Source organism: Podarcis raffonei, chromosome 4 (assembly GCF_027172205.1).
Source record: "Podarcis raffonei isolate rPodRaf1 chromosome 4, rPodRaf1.pri, whole genome shotgun sequence".
Taxonomy (NCBI): Eukaryota; Metazoa; Chordata; class Lepidosauria; order Squamata; family Lacertidae; genus Podarcis; species Podarcis raffonei.
In genome coordinates this window covers 535,299-555,263 of record NC_070605.1, presented here as the reverse complement: position 1 = coordinate 555,263, position 19,965 = coordinate 535,299, and the positions used below count along the sequence as shown (strand labels likewise).

At 46.2% G+C, this 19,965-nt stretch overlaps 1 protein-coding gene across 6 annotated transcripts in view; it reads left to right on the top strand.

The window, feature by feature from the left end:
• LOC128412026 (zinc finger protein 420-like) overlaps positions 1-19,965 on the top strand; it is a 342,858-nt gene that overhangs the window by 296,391 nt on the left and 26,502 nt on the right. The window contains exons 1-6 of one of the 6 annotated variants that reach the window (XM_053384805.1): positions 4,546-4,611; positions 8,473-8,973; positions 9,174-9,255; positions 9,552-9,634; positions 11,758-11,884; positions 17,382-19,033. In XM_053384805.1, the coding sequence (XP_053240780.1) occupies positions 8,560-8,973; positions 9,174-9,255; positions 9,552-9,634; positions 11,758-11,884; positions 17,382-19,033 (2,358 nt within the window). In that variant the 5' untranslated portion in view covers positions 4,546-4,611; positions 8,473-8,559. Of the gene's footprint in view, positions 1-4,545; positions 4,639-8,472; positions 8,974-9,173; positions 9,256-9,551; positions 9,635-11,757; positions 11,885-17,381; positions 19,034-19,965 lie in introns of those variants that run through there. The other 5 variants (XM_053384807.1, XM_053384804.1, XM_053384806.1 and 2 more) reach the window with 5 other exon arrangements.

Below are 19,965 nucleotides of genomic sequence, written 5' to 3'. Positions count from 1 at the left end.
TCTTGTCGTGTCCCTTTCTCAATCTTAAACTCTTCTGTCACTACATTGTTCACAATTAATTTTGCCTTTTGTTCTGAATAAATTGCACCTATACCATTTTCAAAACCTTGACCAACCCCCATCCCCTGTAGGTTCTTCTTCATAAAACTCCAAGAAATGTTGTCAAAGGCTTTCTCTGCATCCACAAATATCAAAACTGCCTTAGTATTGATATTCACTTGTAGTTTTTCTAGAATATTAATTATATTCCTCGTGTTGTCAGACAAGTGTCTGCCCGGGAGAAAGCCCACTTGGTCTTTATGAATTTCTTCTACTAGCACCTTTTTTAATCTTTTAGCCAAAATATCTGCAAATATTTTATAATCCACATTAAGCAGCGATATTGGGCGGTAATTCTTGAGCTGTGTCTTTTCAGTCTCTGTTTTCAGTATAAGTGTAATATAAGCTTCCTTCCACGACTCTGGTGCCCTTTTCCCTTCCAATACTTCATTGCAGACTTCCTTCAATGGTTGTATTAACCATTCTATCAGAGATCTGTAATATCTTGAAGTCAAACCATCTGGTCCTGGAGATTTACCTAATTGCATGTTCTGGATGGCCCCTTCCACCTCCTGATCCGTTATTTTATAATTCAGCATTAGCTGTTTTTCCTGAGAGATTTTGTGTAGTCCATTTATTTTCAAAAATCAATGTCCATTTCTTTCTGCTTCTCCTGTGTATAAAGTTGTTTGAAATATCTCTGAAAACACTTCCTGATCTCCACTGGGTTCTGTATATTCTTTCCTTCCACTTCCAAATTCATAATGGTATTAAGTTTTTGTCTTTTTTTCATTTGCCAGGCCAGCAGTTTTCCACACTTATTTGCTGATTCAAATGTCTTTTGCCTCATCTGTTTAATCTTCCATTCTATTTCCTGATTCATCAACTTCATATATTGTACTTGATATAACTTTATCTCTTTCAGAATCTCCTGTGACTTTGGTTTTACTCTCAGTTTCTTCTCTCCTTCCTCTATTTTTCCCAGGATTTTATCCTTTTTTCATTCTGAGTTCTCTTCTTAATTGCATTCTGTTGTATTAGGAATCCCCTCATAACCGCTTTACTTGCGTCCCAAATTACTCTTTTTTCCACTGTAGTATTCATATTTATCTCGAAATAGTCTCTTAGAGTTTTTTGGGCCTTCCTGGTCACCTCTTCATTCCTAAACAAAGTATCGTTCATCCTCCATCTAAAGGAACCAGTTGGCATCAATTTCATTTCCATCTTCACAGCATTATGGTCAGAACAAGTTTTGGGGCAGATCTCCACTTTGCTGATCTTCGGAGCCAATCCCCTGGTTACCCAAATTTGATCGATTCTTGTCCATGTCATTTTAGCCTCAGAGAAGAAACTTCCCTCTTTTCCCAGAGGGTTCTTCACTCTCCAAATGTCAACTAAGTCCATATTTTCAGTCATGTCAAAAAAAGTTTTTGTAGTCTACCATCTTTGGTGACTACCTGACTCTGTGCCTTGTCCATATTTGTAGACACCACTCCATTCATATCTCCCATCAAAATCATATTATAGTCCATATAGTCCATCAGAGTCTCATGTAGCTTCTTAAAGAACTCCGATTTTCCTTCATTTGGTGCATAAATACCTACAATTAGGAATTTCTCTCCTTGCGATTGAATTTCAATTGCAATAAATCTTCCTTGATCATCTTTAAATATGAATTTTGGTGATAGGCTCTCCTTTGCATAAAGGACCACTCCTCTTTTTTTTACTTTATCTGATGAAATAAATTCTTGGCCCAATCTTTTATTACTCAATATCTTCCTGTTGTATGTAGCCCGGACAGCCCCGTGGCTTTCCACAGATCTGAGGGCAATGAAACAATCGTTGAGATGGCTAGAGTGCTGGTGGCAGAAAACTCATTCTGAATCTCACTGGACATGGGTTAGAGCTCAACATCGAGCCTACCAAGTGGCGATAGCGATGACAAAGAAGACCTTCTTCACCGCCTCTGTTGCATCTGCAGAAAACAGCAGCAGGAGACTCTTTCAGGTGGTTTGCAATTTAGTGGAACCACCTGCTCCATCAGGGCCTGGTACGGGCCACATGATCTCCTGCAATGATTTTGCAAAGTTTTTGCAGCTAAAGTCGCTCAGATTTGGAAAGAGATAGACTCCTCTTTTTCCTGGGCGCAGGGCTGGGGCGGGAGAGTGCTAGAGTCCTGTCTCTGTCCATCCTGACTGATAAAAGCAAGCCAGGAAGGGCTGGGCGATGGGCGATGGTGGGGTGGTGAATGCCTCTCTCTGTGAGGGAGCCTTCCCAGAAAAAGGCGGTTATTAAACCACTTCTTAAAAAACCATCTTTAGACCTGGCCAATATGGCCAACTATCGCCCAGTCTTAAATCTTCCATTCTTGGGCAAGGTGATTGAGCATGTGGTTGCTGAACAACTCCAGGCACACCTGGAAGAAGCGGACCATTTGGATCCCTTCCAGGCCTCATTCATGGGACTGAAACTGCCTTGGTCGCACTGGTTGATGGGACAAAGGTGAGAGCTGTTTCCTAGTTCTGCTGGATCTCTCAGTGGCTTTTGATACCATCGACCATAACATCCTTCTGGACCGTCTAGAGTATGGGAAGGCAAACTAAGGCCCAGGGTCTGGATCCGACCAATTGCCTTCTAAATCCGGCCCACTAACAGCCCAGGAATCAGTGTGTTTTTACATGAGAAAAATGTGTGCTTTTATTTAAAATGCATCTCTGGGTTATTTGTGGGGCATAGGAATTCGTTCTTCACCCCCGCAAATATAGTCTGCCCCCCCACAAGGTCTGAAGAACAGTGGACCAGCCCCCCGCTGAAAAAGTTCGCTGACCTCTGGTCTAGAGGGACTGGGAGCTGGGGGCACTGTTATACAGTGGTTCCGCTCCTACCTCCTGGACCATCACCAGAAAGTGGTGGGGGGGTGAATGTTCAGACCCCTGGGCTCTCACTTGTGGGGTGCTTCAGGATTCCGTCCTCTCCCCCATGCTTTTCAACATCTACATGCAGCCGCTGGGAGAGATCATCAGGGGGTTTGGGCTGGGTGTCCATCAGTATGCAGATGATACCCAGCTCTACCTCTCTTTCAATTCGGAACCAGTGAAGGTGGCGAAGGTCCTGTGTGAGTGCCTGGAGGCAGTTGGAGGATGGATGGCAGCTAATGCATTCAGGTTGAATCCTGACAAGACAGAAGTACTGTTTTGGGGGGTGGACAGGGCTACCTTTCAAGGTGACCCGGAAACTACAACTAATCCAGAACACGGGAGCCAGATTGCTGACTGGGAGCGGCCGCCGAGACCACATAACACCAGTCTTGAAAGACCTACATTGGTTCCCATTACGTTTCTGAGCACTATTCAAAGTGTTGGTGCTGACCTTGAAAGCCCTAAACTGCTTTAGTCCAGTAGACCTGAAGGAGCGTCTCCCCCCTCCCCCCATCATTCTGCCCGGACACTGAGGTCCAGCTCCGAGGGCCTTCTGGTGGTTCCCTCATTGCGAGAAGCCAAGTTACAGGGAACCAGGCAGAGGGCCTTCTCGGTAGTGGCACCCGTGCCCTGGAACACCCTCCCATCAGATGTTAAAGAAAAGAAGAACTATCTGATGTTTAGAAGACAATTGAAGGCAGTCCTGGTAAGGGAAGTTTTTAATGACTGAGGTTTCAATGTGTTTTTAATATTTGGTTGTAATCTGCTCAGAGTGGCTGGGGAAACCCAGCCAGATGGGCAGGGTATAAATAATAAATTATTATTATTATTATTATTAAATAATAAATTATTATTATTAAATAAATTATTATCATCATCATCACCATCCCCATCAGTTATTTTGAGCTTCTCTTGGTACCTGCTTGGTAGCCAGTGTGATGATTTCAGCAGGGCTAGAACACAGGACCCGCTGCCTTGAGGGACACCTAAGAGCAGTTGGGCAGGGAAAGGTCTCCCTTGGGAGGTGGTGGACTCTCCTTCCTTGGAGGTTTCTCAGCAGAGATCGGAGGGCCATCTGCCATGGATGCTTTAGCGGAGATTCCTGCATTGCTGGGGGTTGGACTAGATGACCCTGGGATCAGGGCCGTATCCAGCAAGAAAGGTGGTGGAGGTGGACCAGGCGCATAGGCGCCTGCCCCAAAAATTGGCTTTAAAACGGATCCATAAATATGTCAATCCATCTATGGGTGTGGGGGGGGGAGAGGGGGCGTGGCCCCCGAAGAGAAGCTGCTCTGGTCCAGCCAGGAGGGAAAGTGGAGGGGGAGGCAGTTGCACAGGCTCCACATTCCCCCCAGTTGCTCCCCGTCTCTGGACCTCCACTCCCCCCCCCCTTTCTGCGCTGCAGCGATGGATTAGAGAGAGCCTTCGCGAGCCGGGATCTGTTCAGGTTGTGCAAAGGGAGGAAGGGAAGAGCTGGGGGACTCGGCTTGGCAAGGGTTAAAGGGATCTGAGCTGCCTTCCTAGAGAGGACAGGAAGCGGGGGGGGGGCAGGTCCTCCAGAGCCAAGGCCCCTCCCTCCCCAGTGTCTCTCCTGCAAGGGCTGCCTCGCTGTCCCTCCTGGGATCTGGTGAGTCTCCTCTCTCTCTGGGATCTGGTGAGTCTCCTCTCTCTCTGGGATCTGGTGGGGGTCCCAGGGCTGCAGCAGGGGAGGGGGCCTGGGGGGCCTGATCTGCTCCTGCAGGGGGGGGACCCCAAGTCAGGGAGGAGAGGGTCCTGCCAGGGAGGGGCCAGGTCTGCCACGCTCTCCTTCCTGCAGAGCAGAGGATCCCAAACTCATCTGGCCTTCCGCCCCCCCCCCTTCAGAAAAACAATGACTCCCACGAAATCTCCCTTCTTTATACAAAGGAGTCCCTGGGACTTTAACTCTGTGTGACGTCTCTCAGCATCACTGCACAACAAATGGTTTTCCAAAGCTGGACGAGGATGTGGACTAGCCCCCCCCCAAAAAAAAAACCACAGGGAGGGAGGAAGGAAAGGTGGGAGAGAAAGGCCAGGAGTAAAGAGAGGGATCCCAGCCCAGAGTCTGGCTGCTGCATTGGGGACCAGTTTCCCAGTGTCTCCCAGGGCAGCTCCCCACGGAGGCCACGGCAGCCATCCCCTCGCACCCAGAGCAGGGCATCCCAGGACCACATCCTCTCAGCCGGAAATGGGCGCTGCTACTCCCTGAGCCTCCAGGGACCTGGGCATCAGTGGCTGTGTGTGTGTTAAGCCATCTAAGAGAATAATAATAATAAATTAGTTGCCTAAATTCCAAAGGAGATGTATTTGGCCCCACCCACTTGGCCCTCAGGGGGTTGACTAGATACATACCTGGCCCTCAGAGCAAAGAAAAAGGGACCCCACCCCAGGAGTCTGTCCGGAGAGTAGCAGAGGGTCCAAGTGCAAGAAAAGGAGACAGAAGCAGGGGAGTGGGGGTGGGGGGAGAGCAACTCCTGAGGACCCCCGAATGAGGACCCCCACTAGAGCCAAGCATCCATTTTCCACAAGATACAAATGACTCCCTTGTCAGTCAGTTCTGACTTCATGCATTGATTGGAAGGCAGGAGCAACCAGGCTGATTCATCTCCTAGAAATCCCTTCAGTTGCCTCCACATTTTGCATTGCAATCTTCCTTCTAGGAGAGCTAGAGGCTGCTTTCTTCATCTCCTCCTTCTTCTTCTCCTCCTATTCCTCCAGATACCTCATGGTTTTGGCTGTGGTGCAGTCCAGCCCTGGTTCCAATATTAATAATAATAATAATAATAATAATAATAATAATAATAATAATATTTATACTCCACCCACTCTGGGTGTCTCCCAGTAGAATACTAAAAACAGTATGAAACATCAAACATTTAAAACTTCCCTAACAGGGCTGCCTTCAGATGTCTTCTAAAAGTCAGATAGTTGTTTATTTCCTTGACATCTGATGGGAGGGTGTTCCACAGGGCGGGTGCCACCACCGAGAAGGACCTCTGCCTTCCCTGTAACCTCTTTTCCCGCAATGAGGGAACCGCCAGAAGGCCCTTGGTGCTGGACCTCAGGCTGAACGATGGGGGGGTGGAGATGCTACTTCAGGTCTACTGGGCTGAGGCCATTTAGGGCTTTCAAGGTTAGCAGCAACTCTTTGAATTGTGCCCGGAAATGTACTGGTAGCCAATGTAGGTCTTTCTGGATTGGTGTTATGTGGTCACGGAGGCCACTCCCAGTCACCAGCTCCCAGTCTAGCTGCCGCATTCTGGATTGCGGTAGTTGTAGTTTCCCGGCCACCTTCAAAGGTAGCCCCACGTAGAGTGCATGGCAGTAGTCCAAGCGGGAGATGAGCAGAGCATGCACCACTCTGGTGAGGCAGTCTGCGGGCAGGTAGGGTCTCATCCTGCATACCAGATGGAGCTGGTAGACAGCTGCCCTGGACACAGAATTGACCTGTGCCTCCATGGACAGCTGTGAGTCCAAAATGACTCCCAGGCTGCGCACCTGGTCCTTCAGGGGCACAGTTGCCCCATTCAGGACCAGGGAGTCCCCCACACCCGCCTGCTTCCTGTCCCCCCAAAACAGTACTTCTGTCTTGTCAGGATTCGACCTCAATCTGTTAGCCACCATCCATCCACCAACCAACCGCGTCCAGGCACTCACACAGGACCTTCACCGCCTTCACATGTTGTGATTGAAAAGAGAGGTAGAACTGGGTATCATCCGCATACTGATGAAAACTCAGCCCAAACCCCCTGATGATCCCTCCCAGTGGCTTCATATATATGTTAAAAAGCAAGGGGGAGAGGACAGAACCCTGGCGCTCCCCACAAGTGAGAGCCCAAAGGTCTGAAGACTCATTCCCCACCACCACTTTCTGGACATGGCCCAGGAGGAAGGAGATTAACCACTGTATGACAGTGTCCTCAGCTCCCAGCCCCTCTAGCCAGTCCAGAAGGATGTCGTGGTCGATGGTATCAAAGGCCGCGGAGAGATCCAGCAGAACTAGGAAGCAGCTCTCACCTTAGCCCGCCAGAAATCATGAACCAGCGCGACCAAGGGAATTTGAGTCCCATGGTGAATCCCGACTGGAAGGGATCCAAATGGTCCGCATCCTCAAGGCGTGCCTGGAGTTGTTCAGCAACCACTCGCTCAATCACCTTGCCCAAAAATGGGCGATAGCTGGCTATATTGGCCTGGTCCAAATATATATTTTTTAAGAGGTGGTTTAATAGCTGCCTCTTTCATCGGATCTGAGAAGGCTGCCTCACAGAGGGAACCATTCACCACCCCGCAGAGCCCATCGCCTAGCCCTTCCCGGTTGGCTTTTATGAGCCAGGATGAGCAAGGAGGCAGGTGGTCAGTTTCACTTGTCCAAGCAGCCTGTCCACATCCTTGGAGGCAACCTGACTAGACGGGACTCTAGCACTCTCCCACCCTGGCCCTGCTCCCATGGTGGAGTCTACCTCTTTCTAAATCTGAGTGACTTTAACTGCAAAAAAACTTTGCCAAATCATTGCAGGAGATCTCAGGGTCCTTTTGAGGCCCCAATGACGCAGGTGGTTCCACTAAATGGTGAACCACCTGAAAGAGTCTCCTGGTGTTGTTTTCTGCAGATGCAATAGAGGCAGTTTAGACAGCCATCGTCACTTGGTAGGCTCGACGTTGAGCTCTAACCCATATCTGGTCAGATTCAGAGTGTGTTTTCTGCCACCGACACTCTAGCCATCTCAGTGATTGTTTCACCCCCCTCAGATCCGGGGAAAACCATGGGGCTGTCCAGGCTCCATGCAATTGAAGAGGTCGATTTTGAACCAGGCCATCGATAGCCCGGGTTAACTCCACATTCCAGGGGCCACATGGAAATCAGCTGAAAGGCCATCAACATGGGATAAAACATCCCCTCCTCCTTTGTGGAAACCATTTGGATCCATTAAGTACCGGGGGTGGGCCATCCAAATTGGTCCCTCCTCCCTGCAGAGGGAAAGGTCGTGGAGAAGTCCAGTTGCACCAGGACGTGATCCGACCATGACACTTCTTTTGTTTTGGTTTCACTTCATGTCAGATCACCCACATCCATAGAGGTGAACATGCCAGGTCAAGTCCTCCATCCAAGTCGTGGTCTTATGAATCATTGACCTGGCATTGCACAGCAGCCCCTTCAGGTCACGTGGGTATCCCTTGCTGATTCCAGTATCCTTCTGGTCAAGACCAGACCCGGAGGCAGGGATAGTCCTCAAACAATGACTAAACCTGCCTCCTTGGTAATGACGTGGTCTGGTCATAGTGTAACTCCTCCTCCTACCCGTGATCACTGTGATCGGGTGTCCCAGTGCTCCCCCCCCCCGGGGAACCCGCCCCTGCCATTCTGTTGAATGGGGCCGACTCCCAGACAGCCCTGACCCTCTCACCTAAAGAACAAAACTATACAAACTATACAAAAAATAAAAATATTTACTAATAATAATAAAAACTTTTACGTAGCAAAGCATTTGCTTTGTAGGATTGGCAAGAGCTTCTCATTAAGACAGAACTTGGCAGAAGACCAAAGGGTTCCTTCCGATCTCTGAGAGGCTTCCAGAGAGCACAGATGGATGAGCAAGACTCAGCTGGCCCTGGAGCAAGAAGAGGCCATGCCGACCAAACTGGGAGTGGGGGATTCTGGGAAAACTCTGTGCTGAAGATCCTGGGTGAGGAGGACACCCTCCGCTCAGAGGTGCAGATCCAGCAGTTCGGGAGGTTCTGCTGCCAGGAGGCCAAAGGACCCCGAGAGGTTTGCAGCCGACTCTACCACCTTGACCGTCAGTGGCTGAAGCCAGAAAGGCACACGAAAGCTGAGATCCTGGACCTGGTGATCTTGGAGCAGTTCCTGGCTGTCCTTCCACCGGAGATGGAGAGCTGGGTGAGGGAATGCAGAGCGGAGACCAGTTCCCAGGCAGTGGCCCTGGCCGAAGGTTTCCTCCTGAGTCAGGCAGAGGAGAGAAAGCAGGCAGAGAGAAAGCAGGTGAGAGAGAGTTTGCCCTGGATACTCCCAAGGGGCTCCAAACAGGATGATGAACATCCCATAATGCTTTAGTGATGACCCATCCTTTTTCTGGGAAAGCATCCATGGAATGAGATCCAACACCCTGAATGTTTTTGTCTTTGTCATTCTCTTTCTAATATTTCTCCCCATTCTGTTTTTAATCCTTGTTGCTCTTTCAGAAAAGGGATCGTTTTGCAGAAATGGACCTCGATTCCTGTGAGGCAGAGAGGCCTCCGCTGGACACCAGAGAGAGGCCACTGGGTAAGGAGGAAGGCGGTTTTTCTCCATTTGGTCTCATTCTGTTGGTTTTCCAACTAATCTCTGGGTTCTTTTCATCCAACTAATCTCTGGGTTCTTTGGGGGGGGAGTTGGGAGGAAGGGTCTAGAGGAGGAGAGATGTATTTCTGCACGACTAACATATGAAATGGGCACAAATGTCCAAACGCTCTCAGCAGGAGAGGCTTTCTGAAAGGCCCATCTGTGGTTAGAGATGCCCTGTTTCACCTGTGAGAGAAGCAGGCACTCCTGGCATCCTGCTTACCTTTTTTCTCTTCCAGGTGACAGAATGATGCCGGCAAAACCTCCTGATCCGCCTTTTCATGGGGGCAGAAGGGAAGCAGCGGCTGTGGAACCGGATCAGGTCGGGGGAAGCTGCCTTGTGGGGACAGAGGCTGAGGGATGGAGCAATGTCATGGACTGGTTGGGCACAGAGGAATGGTGGGAGGAAGCAGCCGGGGAGCCAGGAAGGGAAGATGTCTCAGCCCAAGGAGTGGAGGTGGAGGAAGGATGAGCGGTCAGAGGGAGAAGAGGGAGAAGCCTGGGAAGAGGAGGTGTCAGAAGCTGAAGGGGAAACAGGGCTTAGTGAGCTGGGAGACTCTGTGGCAGAATGCAGTGCAGAATCGGAGGCAGAAGAGGAAGGAGGCGAGTGGGAGGAGGGAGGTCAAGAGGCAGAGGTGAGTCAAGAGAAGGAGGAGCCACCGGGGGTTCCCTCTCCTTCTGCCAGAAGCCACCCTCCCTGCTTGTCTCTCAGAGCCAAGAGAGGTCTAACATGGAGGAGCAAAGGCAGGCTGCACACTGGCGCACTGTTCAATCATATGCCAGAAACCCCAGAGAGGAGGGGACTTGGAAAACTGTGGGGAGTCGGGGGACTTCACTCTCAGCAAATGATTTTCTGGAGGAAGACACTGTCATAAAATTCTACTCAATATTGATCCAGAGCAGAAGTCCAATGTATAGTTAGCAGAGTAAAACCTAAACATGTTGCAGGATTCCCAAAAATAGGCCAGAGGCAATTGTATTTCATCCGGCGGAGCTTTAACTGCTACTGAAGGCAAATGAAGATACTGGTCACAAATCCAAAATGTACAGGATTGGCCCTGTCCATAAGAAATCCAGTTGCAGCAGACTTAAACTTAACTTATAATAAGTTTAAACCTTAACACTCAGCATACTATGTACAGAACACCAGAGGGAAGAGAGAGAGAGAGAGAGAGAGAGAGCGCGCGCAATGGACAGAAGAGGCAGAACAGGGGGCAGAGACCGGTCAGGGGGAGCCGGGGCTCAGGGAGGCTGAAGAGCCCCTCAACCACCTAGAGGCTCAGGGAGGAAGCTGTGACTCCGGAAGGGAGGGGGCTTTCAAATCAGCACAGACAAGAAGGGAAATGAAACGTAAGGATCAAAGACGTCTTGCACAGGAATCGTAGGAAGCTGCTCCCTGAATCTGACTCAACAGGTTTGGACGCCTAATTCTGAACTGTAGCTGTTTCTTGTGTATGTGTAATAAAGAGTGTAAATACCACGCTGACTGTGCCAAAGTGTTACTGCACAGGGGAAACACCACCTTCACACCAGCCTTCTGAATGTCGCCAGTAGGATTCATCTGTAGTTGCAGTTTTCATGGAATCCTAAAGGGACCCCAAGGGTCATCAAGTCCAACCCCCTGCATTGCAGGAATCTCAGCTAGATAATCCAAGACAGATGGCCATCCAAACTACTCTTCTTTTATTTCTGTATTGATCACTGAATGCTAAAATAGGCTTCTAAGCAGTGGACAGATGATTACAAATAGTGTCCAGGATTCACCTAGCCAGCCCCATCGGCTGCGAAATATAGCCTGCCCCCCATTCCTCCCCCTCTCCATGCCCCCTTGAACCCCTTGAATTTGGCTCTAGGGCATTGGAAGGGAACCTCCCCAGAACAACTCACGAGGAGAGGAGAAAGTGGATTCTTCCATCCGGGAAACTGGGATGTTGCGTAGGCAGAATGACTTGAAAAACACCAACTGGAGTACCACCGATTTACAAAAAATGACTGCTCCCAGTCACCAGTGTAGCTGCCGCATTCTGGATTAGTTGTAGTTTCCGGGTCACCTTCAAAGGTAGTCCCAGGTAGAGCGCATTGCAGTAGTCCAAGCGGGAGATAACCAGAGCATGCACTACTCTGGCGAGACAGTCCGCGGGCAGGAAGGGTCTCAGCCTGCGTACCAGATGGAGCTGATAAACAGCTGCCCTGGACACAGAATTGACCTGCGTCTCCATGGACAGCTGTGAGTCCAAACTGACTCCCAGGCTGCGCACCTGGTCCTTCAGGGGCACAGTTGGCCCATTCAGGACCAGGGAATCCTCCACACCTGCCCACCCTCTGTCCCCCAAAAGAGTACTTTCTGTCTTGTCAGGATTCGACCTCAATCTGTTATAACAGAGCATTGTGTAGCAGATCATATTGATCCTGTCTCAGAGGAGGACATTTCCCTTTTTCTTTTAGGGTCCAGTGTGCTTTGAAGATGTCACTGTTTGTTTCACGGACGAGGAGTGGGCGTTGCTGGATCCTGACCAGAGAGCTCTGCATAAGGACGTCATGGAGGAGAATCGTGGGATCGTGGCCTCTCTTGGTAAGGCTCCCTGTGGGATCGTCCTATCTGCCTGGAAATTCAAAAAATACCTCTATGTGACAAACCTCATACATTTCCACAGAGCTCAGCAGCGCCCCCCACAACACCTGGGAACCTAACACCCCCACAAGAAAGAGTAAATTCCAGTTTTTTCTGTGAACCATCTTCCTCCAGTTCTGCCTTTTTATACCACGGTTGGGCTTGTCTGAACTGCCCAGGCATCTTAAATGTCAGCTTCAGAGTTGTTAGGACATATAAGTAGCTTCTGTCAGGTTTTCTGAAGAAGAAGAGTAGTTTGGATTTGATATCCCGCTTTATCACTACCCGAAGGAGTCTCAAAGCGGCTAACATTCTCCTTTCCCTTCCTCCCCCACAACAAAGACTCTGTGAGGTGAGTGGGGCTGAGAGACTTCAGAGAAGTATGACTAGCCCAAGGTCACCCAGCAGCTGCATGTGGAGGAGCGGAGACGCAAACCCGGTTCCCCAGATTACGAGTCCACCGCTCTTAACCACTACACCACACTGGCTCTTTCTGTTTTTGTTTTTGCTGCTGTCAGTCTTGGGTTGACCAAAGAGACGCCTGACATTGGCGATGGAGGGGATGCCATGACTGGGCCAACCAAAATCTGTCCCAGAGAAGAGCCAGGCTGATTGAACCTCAGGTAGTAGAATCAGTGATAATTGTTGCGTTCGCAAAGTAAAGGAAGGATTGAACTCTGATTAATAAGAATACACACAGAGGCTTGAACAAGCAAGACTCTGGGAAGGGTGCGTATAATCGTGTCTCTTTGTGCTTGTCTGTCCGATCTCCGCAGCCGCCGGCCCAGGCCGTTTTATTCACAAAAGAACTTTTTACAGAGTGTTCGTAAGAACCAATCAGATTTCTTCTGAGCATTTCAACAATCCCAGGTGGGGAGAAAGTTAAACTACTAAAACTAATTAAGCACAGGGTAAACAAAGAACAGAACTACAAAGAAGAGCATCTGGCAACCCCGGAGGTAATAAACAAGCAATATACATATGATAAGGAGGATGGCCAGGAGGACAGTGACCATTATCACCTTAATGTGAAACCTGTTTCCTGGCCCTAAGATTAACATCCTAAGATTACCTATTAGAAAACTACAAAGACGAAACTGCCCAGTCTTTGAGGACACAGGACGCCTGCCTGTCTAAGTGTGTACGTGACTTGTCAGGCAAGGAGAAATGGGCAGCAGAGGGAAAAGGGCATGAAAAGGGCACGAATGTAGAATCTTATGGGATTTAATCAGAAATTATCGTCAATATATCAAACCCAGTCAACACAATGCTTTCATCGTGGACACGATGGCTTGATGCATATTTTATAATTCCTCATAGTAATCCCATCTGATCCCTACAATAATAGTAATAGTAATAATTTTTATTTATCCCTGGAACATCTGATTGGGTTGCACCCAGCCAACACATGTATAAACATGAAACATTAATAACAACAATCTGATCCCATATAAAAAGTACATTAACTTTAAATGAACAACTTATACTAGTGGCTAAAATCATGGAAACTTATTTAAAAGTGTGTTTCCAAAGTTTGATGGCTCATAACACCAATTTTGGGGGGAGTGATACCATAGGAAAGATAATTTAATGAAAATTACAATGCAAAAAGAAATGTGAAACACATAGAAAAAAGGAGATATACAGAAATTCCCACCATGTCAATTAATACAGTGGTGCCTCGCAAGACGAAAAGAATCCGTTCCGCGAGTCTCTTCGTCTTGCGGTTTTTTCGTCTTGCGAAGCAAGCCCATTAGCGGATTAGCGCTATTAGCGGCTTAGCGGGCTTAGCGGATCAGCTGATTAGCGGATCAGCTGATTAGCGGCTTAGCGGATCAGCTGTTAAGCGGCTTAGCGGCTTGGGGAAAAGGGGGGGGGAGGGAAAAAAACCCCGCAGGAACTCGCAAGACATTTTCGTCTTGCGAAGGAAGCCCATAGGAAATTCGTTTTGCAGAGAGGCCTATAATTTGGACAAAAAAATTGGCTTCCAGGTGGAAAAATCAAAATTGGAAACAGAACTGTTAGATCCCAAAACTAAGATACTTTCAAGAATGTATAACTTGCTGTTAAAATGGAACACGCAGGACGAAACGGTTAAATCCGCTATGATCAAATGGGCACAAGATATTGGTCATAACATTATGTTTGCTGACTGGGAACAGTTGTGGACCACCGGTATGAAATTTACGGCATGTAATGCCTTAAGAGAGAATATTATGAAAATGATATATAGGTGGTACATGACACCAGTCAAGCTTGCAAAAATATATCATTTGCCCGATAACAAATGTTGGAAATGTAAAGAAAATGAAGGTACATTTTTTCACCTTTGGTGGACGTGTCCAAAGATTAAGGCTTTCTGGGAGATGATCTATAATGAAATGAAAAAGGTATTTAAATATACCTTCCTGAAGAAACCAGAGGCCTTTCTCCTGGGCATAGTCGGCCAATTGGTGCCAAAGAAGGATAGAACTTTCTTCATGTATGCAACAACAGCAGCAAGAATACTTATTGCAAAGTATTGGAAGACACAAGATTTACCCACCCTGGAAGAGTGGCAGATGAAGGTGATGGACTATATGGAATTGGCGGAAATGACTGGCAGAATCTGAGACCTGGGAGAAGAGTTGGTGGAAGAAGATTGGAAGAAATTTAAAGACTATTTGCAGAAACACTGTAAAATTAATGAATGTTAAAATGATGTTGGATTGAAAATAAGTGGCATTAGCAACAAAGTTAATAAGAATATGCAAAAATGAATTGATAATGGGTGAAAATATAAAGTTATAATATGTTCAGATATAGAGTTAAGATAAACGAAAGAGGGTAAGGATTTGCTGATTTGATTATTTAAATGGGAATACAAAAAGGGGAGGTGTGAGGAGGTCAAGGAAACAAGCTAATGAGCTTAAAGTAACAAAAATGGATTTGTTTTTAATTCCTTTTTATTTATTCGTTTTTTGTATTTTCTTTTTCTTTTTTCTTTTTTATGTATATTTTTCTTTTTATATGTCTTTTTTGTATTTTGTAAACCTATGTTTTTGTAAAATCTTAATAAAATATTTTTTTTAAAAAAAGGAAATTCGTTTTGCGAAGCACCTCCAAAACGGAAAACCCTTTCGTCTAGCGGGTTTTCCATCTTGCGAGGCATTCGTCTTGCCGGGGACCACTGTACTGACTTTGGTAACCTTTAGCTTTCATTCTGGCCTTACAACGCCTTCTCATGGAGTGAAGCAAGTTTTTTAGTTCTGCAGCTGTAATAAGGTGAAACCAAGATGGAATTATTGCCTCTGTTAATTGGGCTTTATTGCTGGGTTGCTTCTGACTAACAAGTTTCTTTAGTCGGCTCCCAATATTTTCGCTTGGCCTATTCCCAGGCCATTCCAGCAGTGGAATATGATTTCACATTCAGAACGCTTCAGGCTCAAGTATTTGATTTATGTATTGGGGGCATTTACGTTCCCATTAATGACACAAATTCTGCCCACACCTTTTGCTGTCATACAACCCCAGATCATCACACTATCTGGGTGTTTCACGGTCGGTGTAATGCAAGTAGGATGTAAATCTTCTCCGATTCTCCTCCTCGCGTATTTCATGCCCTCACTACCAAGCAAGGAGATTGGGGTCTCATCACTCCAAATAACACTGTCCCATTCTTCCGCTGTCCAGTTACCATGGGTTTTAGCCCAGTTTAATCTTTTCCACCTTTGCTTGAGAGATAATGGCTTTTCCCTTGAAATTCTAGCATTTAGACCAGTCCTTGCAGTCAACTTCACATTACATTGCGCCATGTCATCTTGTAAACACCCAGATGATTTTCTTCTGTCATGCAGACAGAGTCTCTCCATTCTTCGATCATCACTTGCTGTTGTGCACCTTTTCCTGCCTTTACCAGTCTGATTTTGTAGTGACTGAGTCTCCTTATGTTGTTCTTTAGTCCTTTAGTCGTGTCCGCCTCTTCATGACCCCCTGGACTAGAGCACGCCAGGCCCTCCTGTATTTCCACTGCCTCCCGCAGTTTGGTCAAACTCATGCTGGTAGCTTCGAGAACACTGTCCCACCATCTCGTCCTCTGTTGTCCCCTTCTCCTTGTGCCCTCCATCTTTCCCAACATCAGGGTCTTTTCCAGGGAGTCTTCTCTTCTCATGAGGCGGCCACAGTATTGGAGCCTCAGCTTCACGATCTGTCCTTCCAGTGTGCACTCAGGGCTGATTTCCTTAAGAATGGAGAGGTTTGATCTTGTAGTCCATGGGACTCTCCTTATACCTCTTCACAAATATAGAAAGGCCAGCTTTGGTTAAGTTTTCCTCAATCTTCTTCTTTTTTAAAAATGAATATTTATTGAATTTTATAACAAATAAAAATATCTCAATCATCATGTTATATACAATTGTTCTCCCTCCTGTCCTCCGGACTTCCCTCAACTCCCCTTCTACTGAGTTATTTAGTTTTATTTATTGTGTCCTGCTTTAGATAAAAGTAAATTCCCCTATCATTTCTCTAATTTTTCTGTTACTATAATAAAGTTTATTCAGACCCTGCCAGTTGCTGTTTCTGCAAATAACCTGTAAATGGTTCCCAAACTTTTAAAATCCTTTTTGTCCTTCTCTTGTAGTTTCTCTGTAGTTTCTCTGTTAGCTTAGCCAATTCTGCACAATTCATCAGTTTTTCTTACCATTGTTCTTTTGATGGTATTTCTTCCACCTTCCAATTTTGTGCAGTCAAGATTCTTGCCGCTGTTATAGTATACATAAATAATGTCCATTTTTCTTTTGGCAGCTCTTGATTTGAGATACCTAACAGAAAGGCTTCAGGATGTTTACCAAAGTTCATTTTAAACATTATTTTCAGTTCATTATATATCATTTCCCAATATTTTTTAATGCATTTGCATTCCCACCACATATGATAAAATGTTCCTTCCTTTTCTTTACATCTCCAGCATCTCTTATTTTCTTTCTTAAACACCTTTGCCATTTTCACTAGTGTGATATACCATCTATACATCATTTTCATGTAATTCTCTCTTAATAATATACAATCTGTAAATTTTATATCAACTTTCCACAATATGACATAACACACTAACAAAAGTCAAGCTAAGCAAGTTGTGCTTCCTTTTTCTGGTTATTCCACTATGACTTTTGATAGATTACAGATAATTACATTCTTCATTAAATTATCTTTTCATTGATACATAATTTTGTGGTATTACTCTAAACGAAGTCGTGTTACGAGCCATCAAATTTCTGAAATACACTTTTTTCCCAAAAGGCTTCCACAATTTTGGCCACTACTGTATATCAAACAAATCAACATTCAACAATCCATCAGAATATATTAATAAAAATGTTGGTTAATGACAACCAACAAAGGCAATGAACAAAGACCCAACTCCCTTCAGTTCTTCCTGATTTGTTTCTGAGGCTCTAATCCCTTTTTGTCTCCATTGCAGATTTTGATGAATTGGAAAACAAGAACAAGGATGAACATGACAAAACCCACAGAGAGGAGAAGCCACGCAAAAATTTGGAGTATGAAGAGAGCTGCAGTCACAGCTCCCATTCCACTTCCCAACAAAGAATTCTCATTGGAAAGAAACCCTATCAGTGCGTGGAATGTGGAAAGAGCTTCAGGAAGAACTTCAATCTCACTTCCCATCAGAAATTTCATGAAGGGGAGAAACCCTATCCGTGCTTTGAATGTGGAAAGTGCTTCAGGGAGAGCTCTGATCTCACTTACCATCAAAGAATTCATACAGGGGAGAAACCCTATCAGTGCGTGGAATGTGGAAAGAGCTTCAGGGAGAGCTCCTCTCTCACTTCCCATCGAAGAATTCATACAGGAGAGAAACCCTACCAGTGTGTTGAATGTGGAAAGAGCTTCAGGCAGAGCGCCAATCTCACTTCCCATCGAAAAATTCATACAGGAGAGAAACCCCATCAGTGTGTGGAATGTGGAAAGAGCTTCAGGCAGAGCGCCAATCTCACTTCCCATCGAAGAATTCATACAGGAGAGAAACCCTACCAGTGTGTGGAATGTGGAAAGAGATTCAGTCTGGGCTTCTCTCTCACTTCCCATCGAAGAATTCATACAGGAGAGAAACCCTATCAGTGTGTTGAATGTGGAAAGAGCTTCAGTCAGAGCTTTTCTCTCACTTCCCATCGAAGAATTCATACAGGAGAGAAACCCTATCAGTGTGTGGAATGTGGAAAGAGCTTCAGGCAGAGCTCCTCTCTCACTAAGCATCAGAGAATTCATACAGGGGAGAAACCCTATCAGTGCATGGAATGTGGAAAGAGCTTCAGGAAGAGCTCAGATCTCACTAAGCATCAGAGAATTCATACAGGGGAGAAAACCTATCAGTGCATGGAATGTGGAAAGAGCTTCAGGAAGAGCTCAGATCTCACTAAGCATCAGAGAATTCATACAGGGGAGAAACCCTATCAGTGTGTGGAATGTGGAAAGAGCTTCAGTCAGAGCTCCAGTCTCACTTCCCATCAGATAATTCATACAGGAGAGAAACCCTATCAGTGTGTGGAATGTGGAAAGAGCTTCAGTATGGGCTTCCGTCTCACTTCCCATCGAAGAATTCATACAGGAGAGAAACCCTATCAGTGTGTTGAATGTGGAAAGAGCTTCAGTAGGCGCTCCCATCTCACTTCCCATCAAAGAATTCATACAGGGGAGAAACCCTATCAGTGTGTGGAATGTGGAAAGAGCTTCAGGGAGAGCTCTGATCTCACTAAGCATCAGAAAATTCATACAGGAGAGAAATCCTATCAGTGCTTTGAATGTGGAAAGAGCTTCAGTGAGGGCTACAATCTCACTTCCCATCAGAGAATTCATACAGGGGAGAAACCCTATCAGTGTGTGGAATGTGGAAAGAGCTTCAGTAGGAGCTACCATCTCACTTCCCATCAAAGAATTCATACAGGGGAGAAACCCTATCAGTGCATGGAATGTGGAAAGAGCTTCAGTCATAACTCCTCTCTCACTAAGCATCAGAGAATTCATACAGGGGAGAAACCCTATCAGTGCGTGGAATGTGGAAAGAGCTTCAGGAAGAGCTTCAGTCTCACATCCCATCAGAGAATTCATGCAAAGGTTGGAAAAACCATTAAACAGCTTTAGGAGCCAGGCAAATCCGCACCTTGTTAACCAGCACTCTGGCTTATTGACATCTAATGCCCTTTTAAAATTTGGTAGTGAGAGGGGTTACAGATGTGCATTTTGTGTTTTTATATTGTCTTTTTATGTTGTAACCGTCCTGCGACATGTAGGAACAGTAGTCAACTTTTAGAGGCCAAGGGTGTTTTGCCCCCCAATAGTATATTTGAGGGGGCCACCCCCTAGTTGGTAGGCATCACCATTCCAGTGCCCTTTATGCATCATGTGATTGATTGTGCAAGGTGGGCCTTACCTGGCCCCCCACCCATATTTTATTCAAGTTGGCACCACTGTTTCGGGTGGTATACAAATTAAATAATTACATAAATTGCCTTCCTTTGCACGTTTCAGCTTGTCAATATCCTTATTTATTATCATTTTTAATATTTATGTGCCTTTCATCTGAAGATTTCACAACAGAAACATACAAGATGAAAGCATGGCTTTCTCAAAAACAAGTCAAGCCAGAGAAATCTCTCCTCCCCTTTTTTTGGATGGAGTTACAAACTTTGTTGACCAGGGAACAGCTGTGGAAATAGTGCATCTTGATTTCAGTAAGGCTTTTGACAAAATCCCCTGTGATATTTATGTGAGGAAGCTGGTAAAATTTCGGCTGAACAAGGTAACTGGTGGATTTGACTGACCAAACCCAAAGAGGACTCCTTCATGGTTCCTCATCATCCTGGGAGAAGTGACAAGAGGGGTGCTGTAGGGTTCAATCCTGGGCCCGTTGTCATTCAACGTCTTTATGAATGAGTTGGATGAAGGAACTGAAGGGGATGCTCATCACATTTGCAGACGACACCAAATGGGGAGCGGAGGCCAATGTGGCAGAAGGCAGAATCAGATCAAGGGCAGGAATGTTGTTG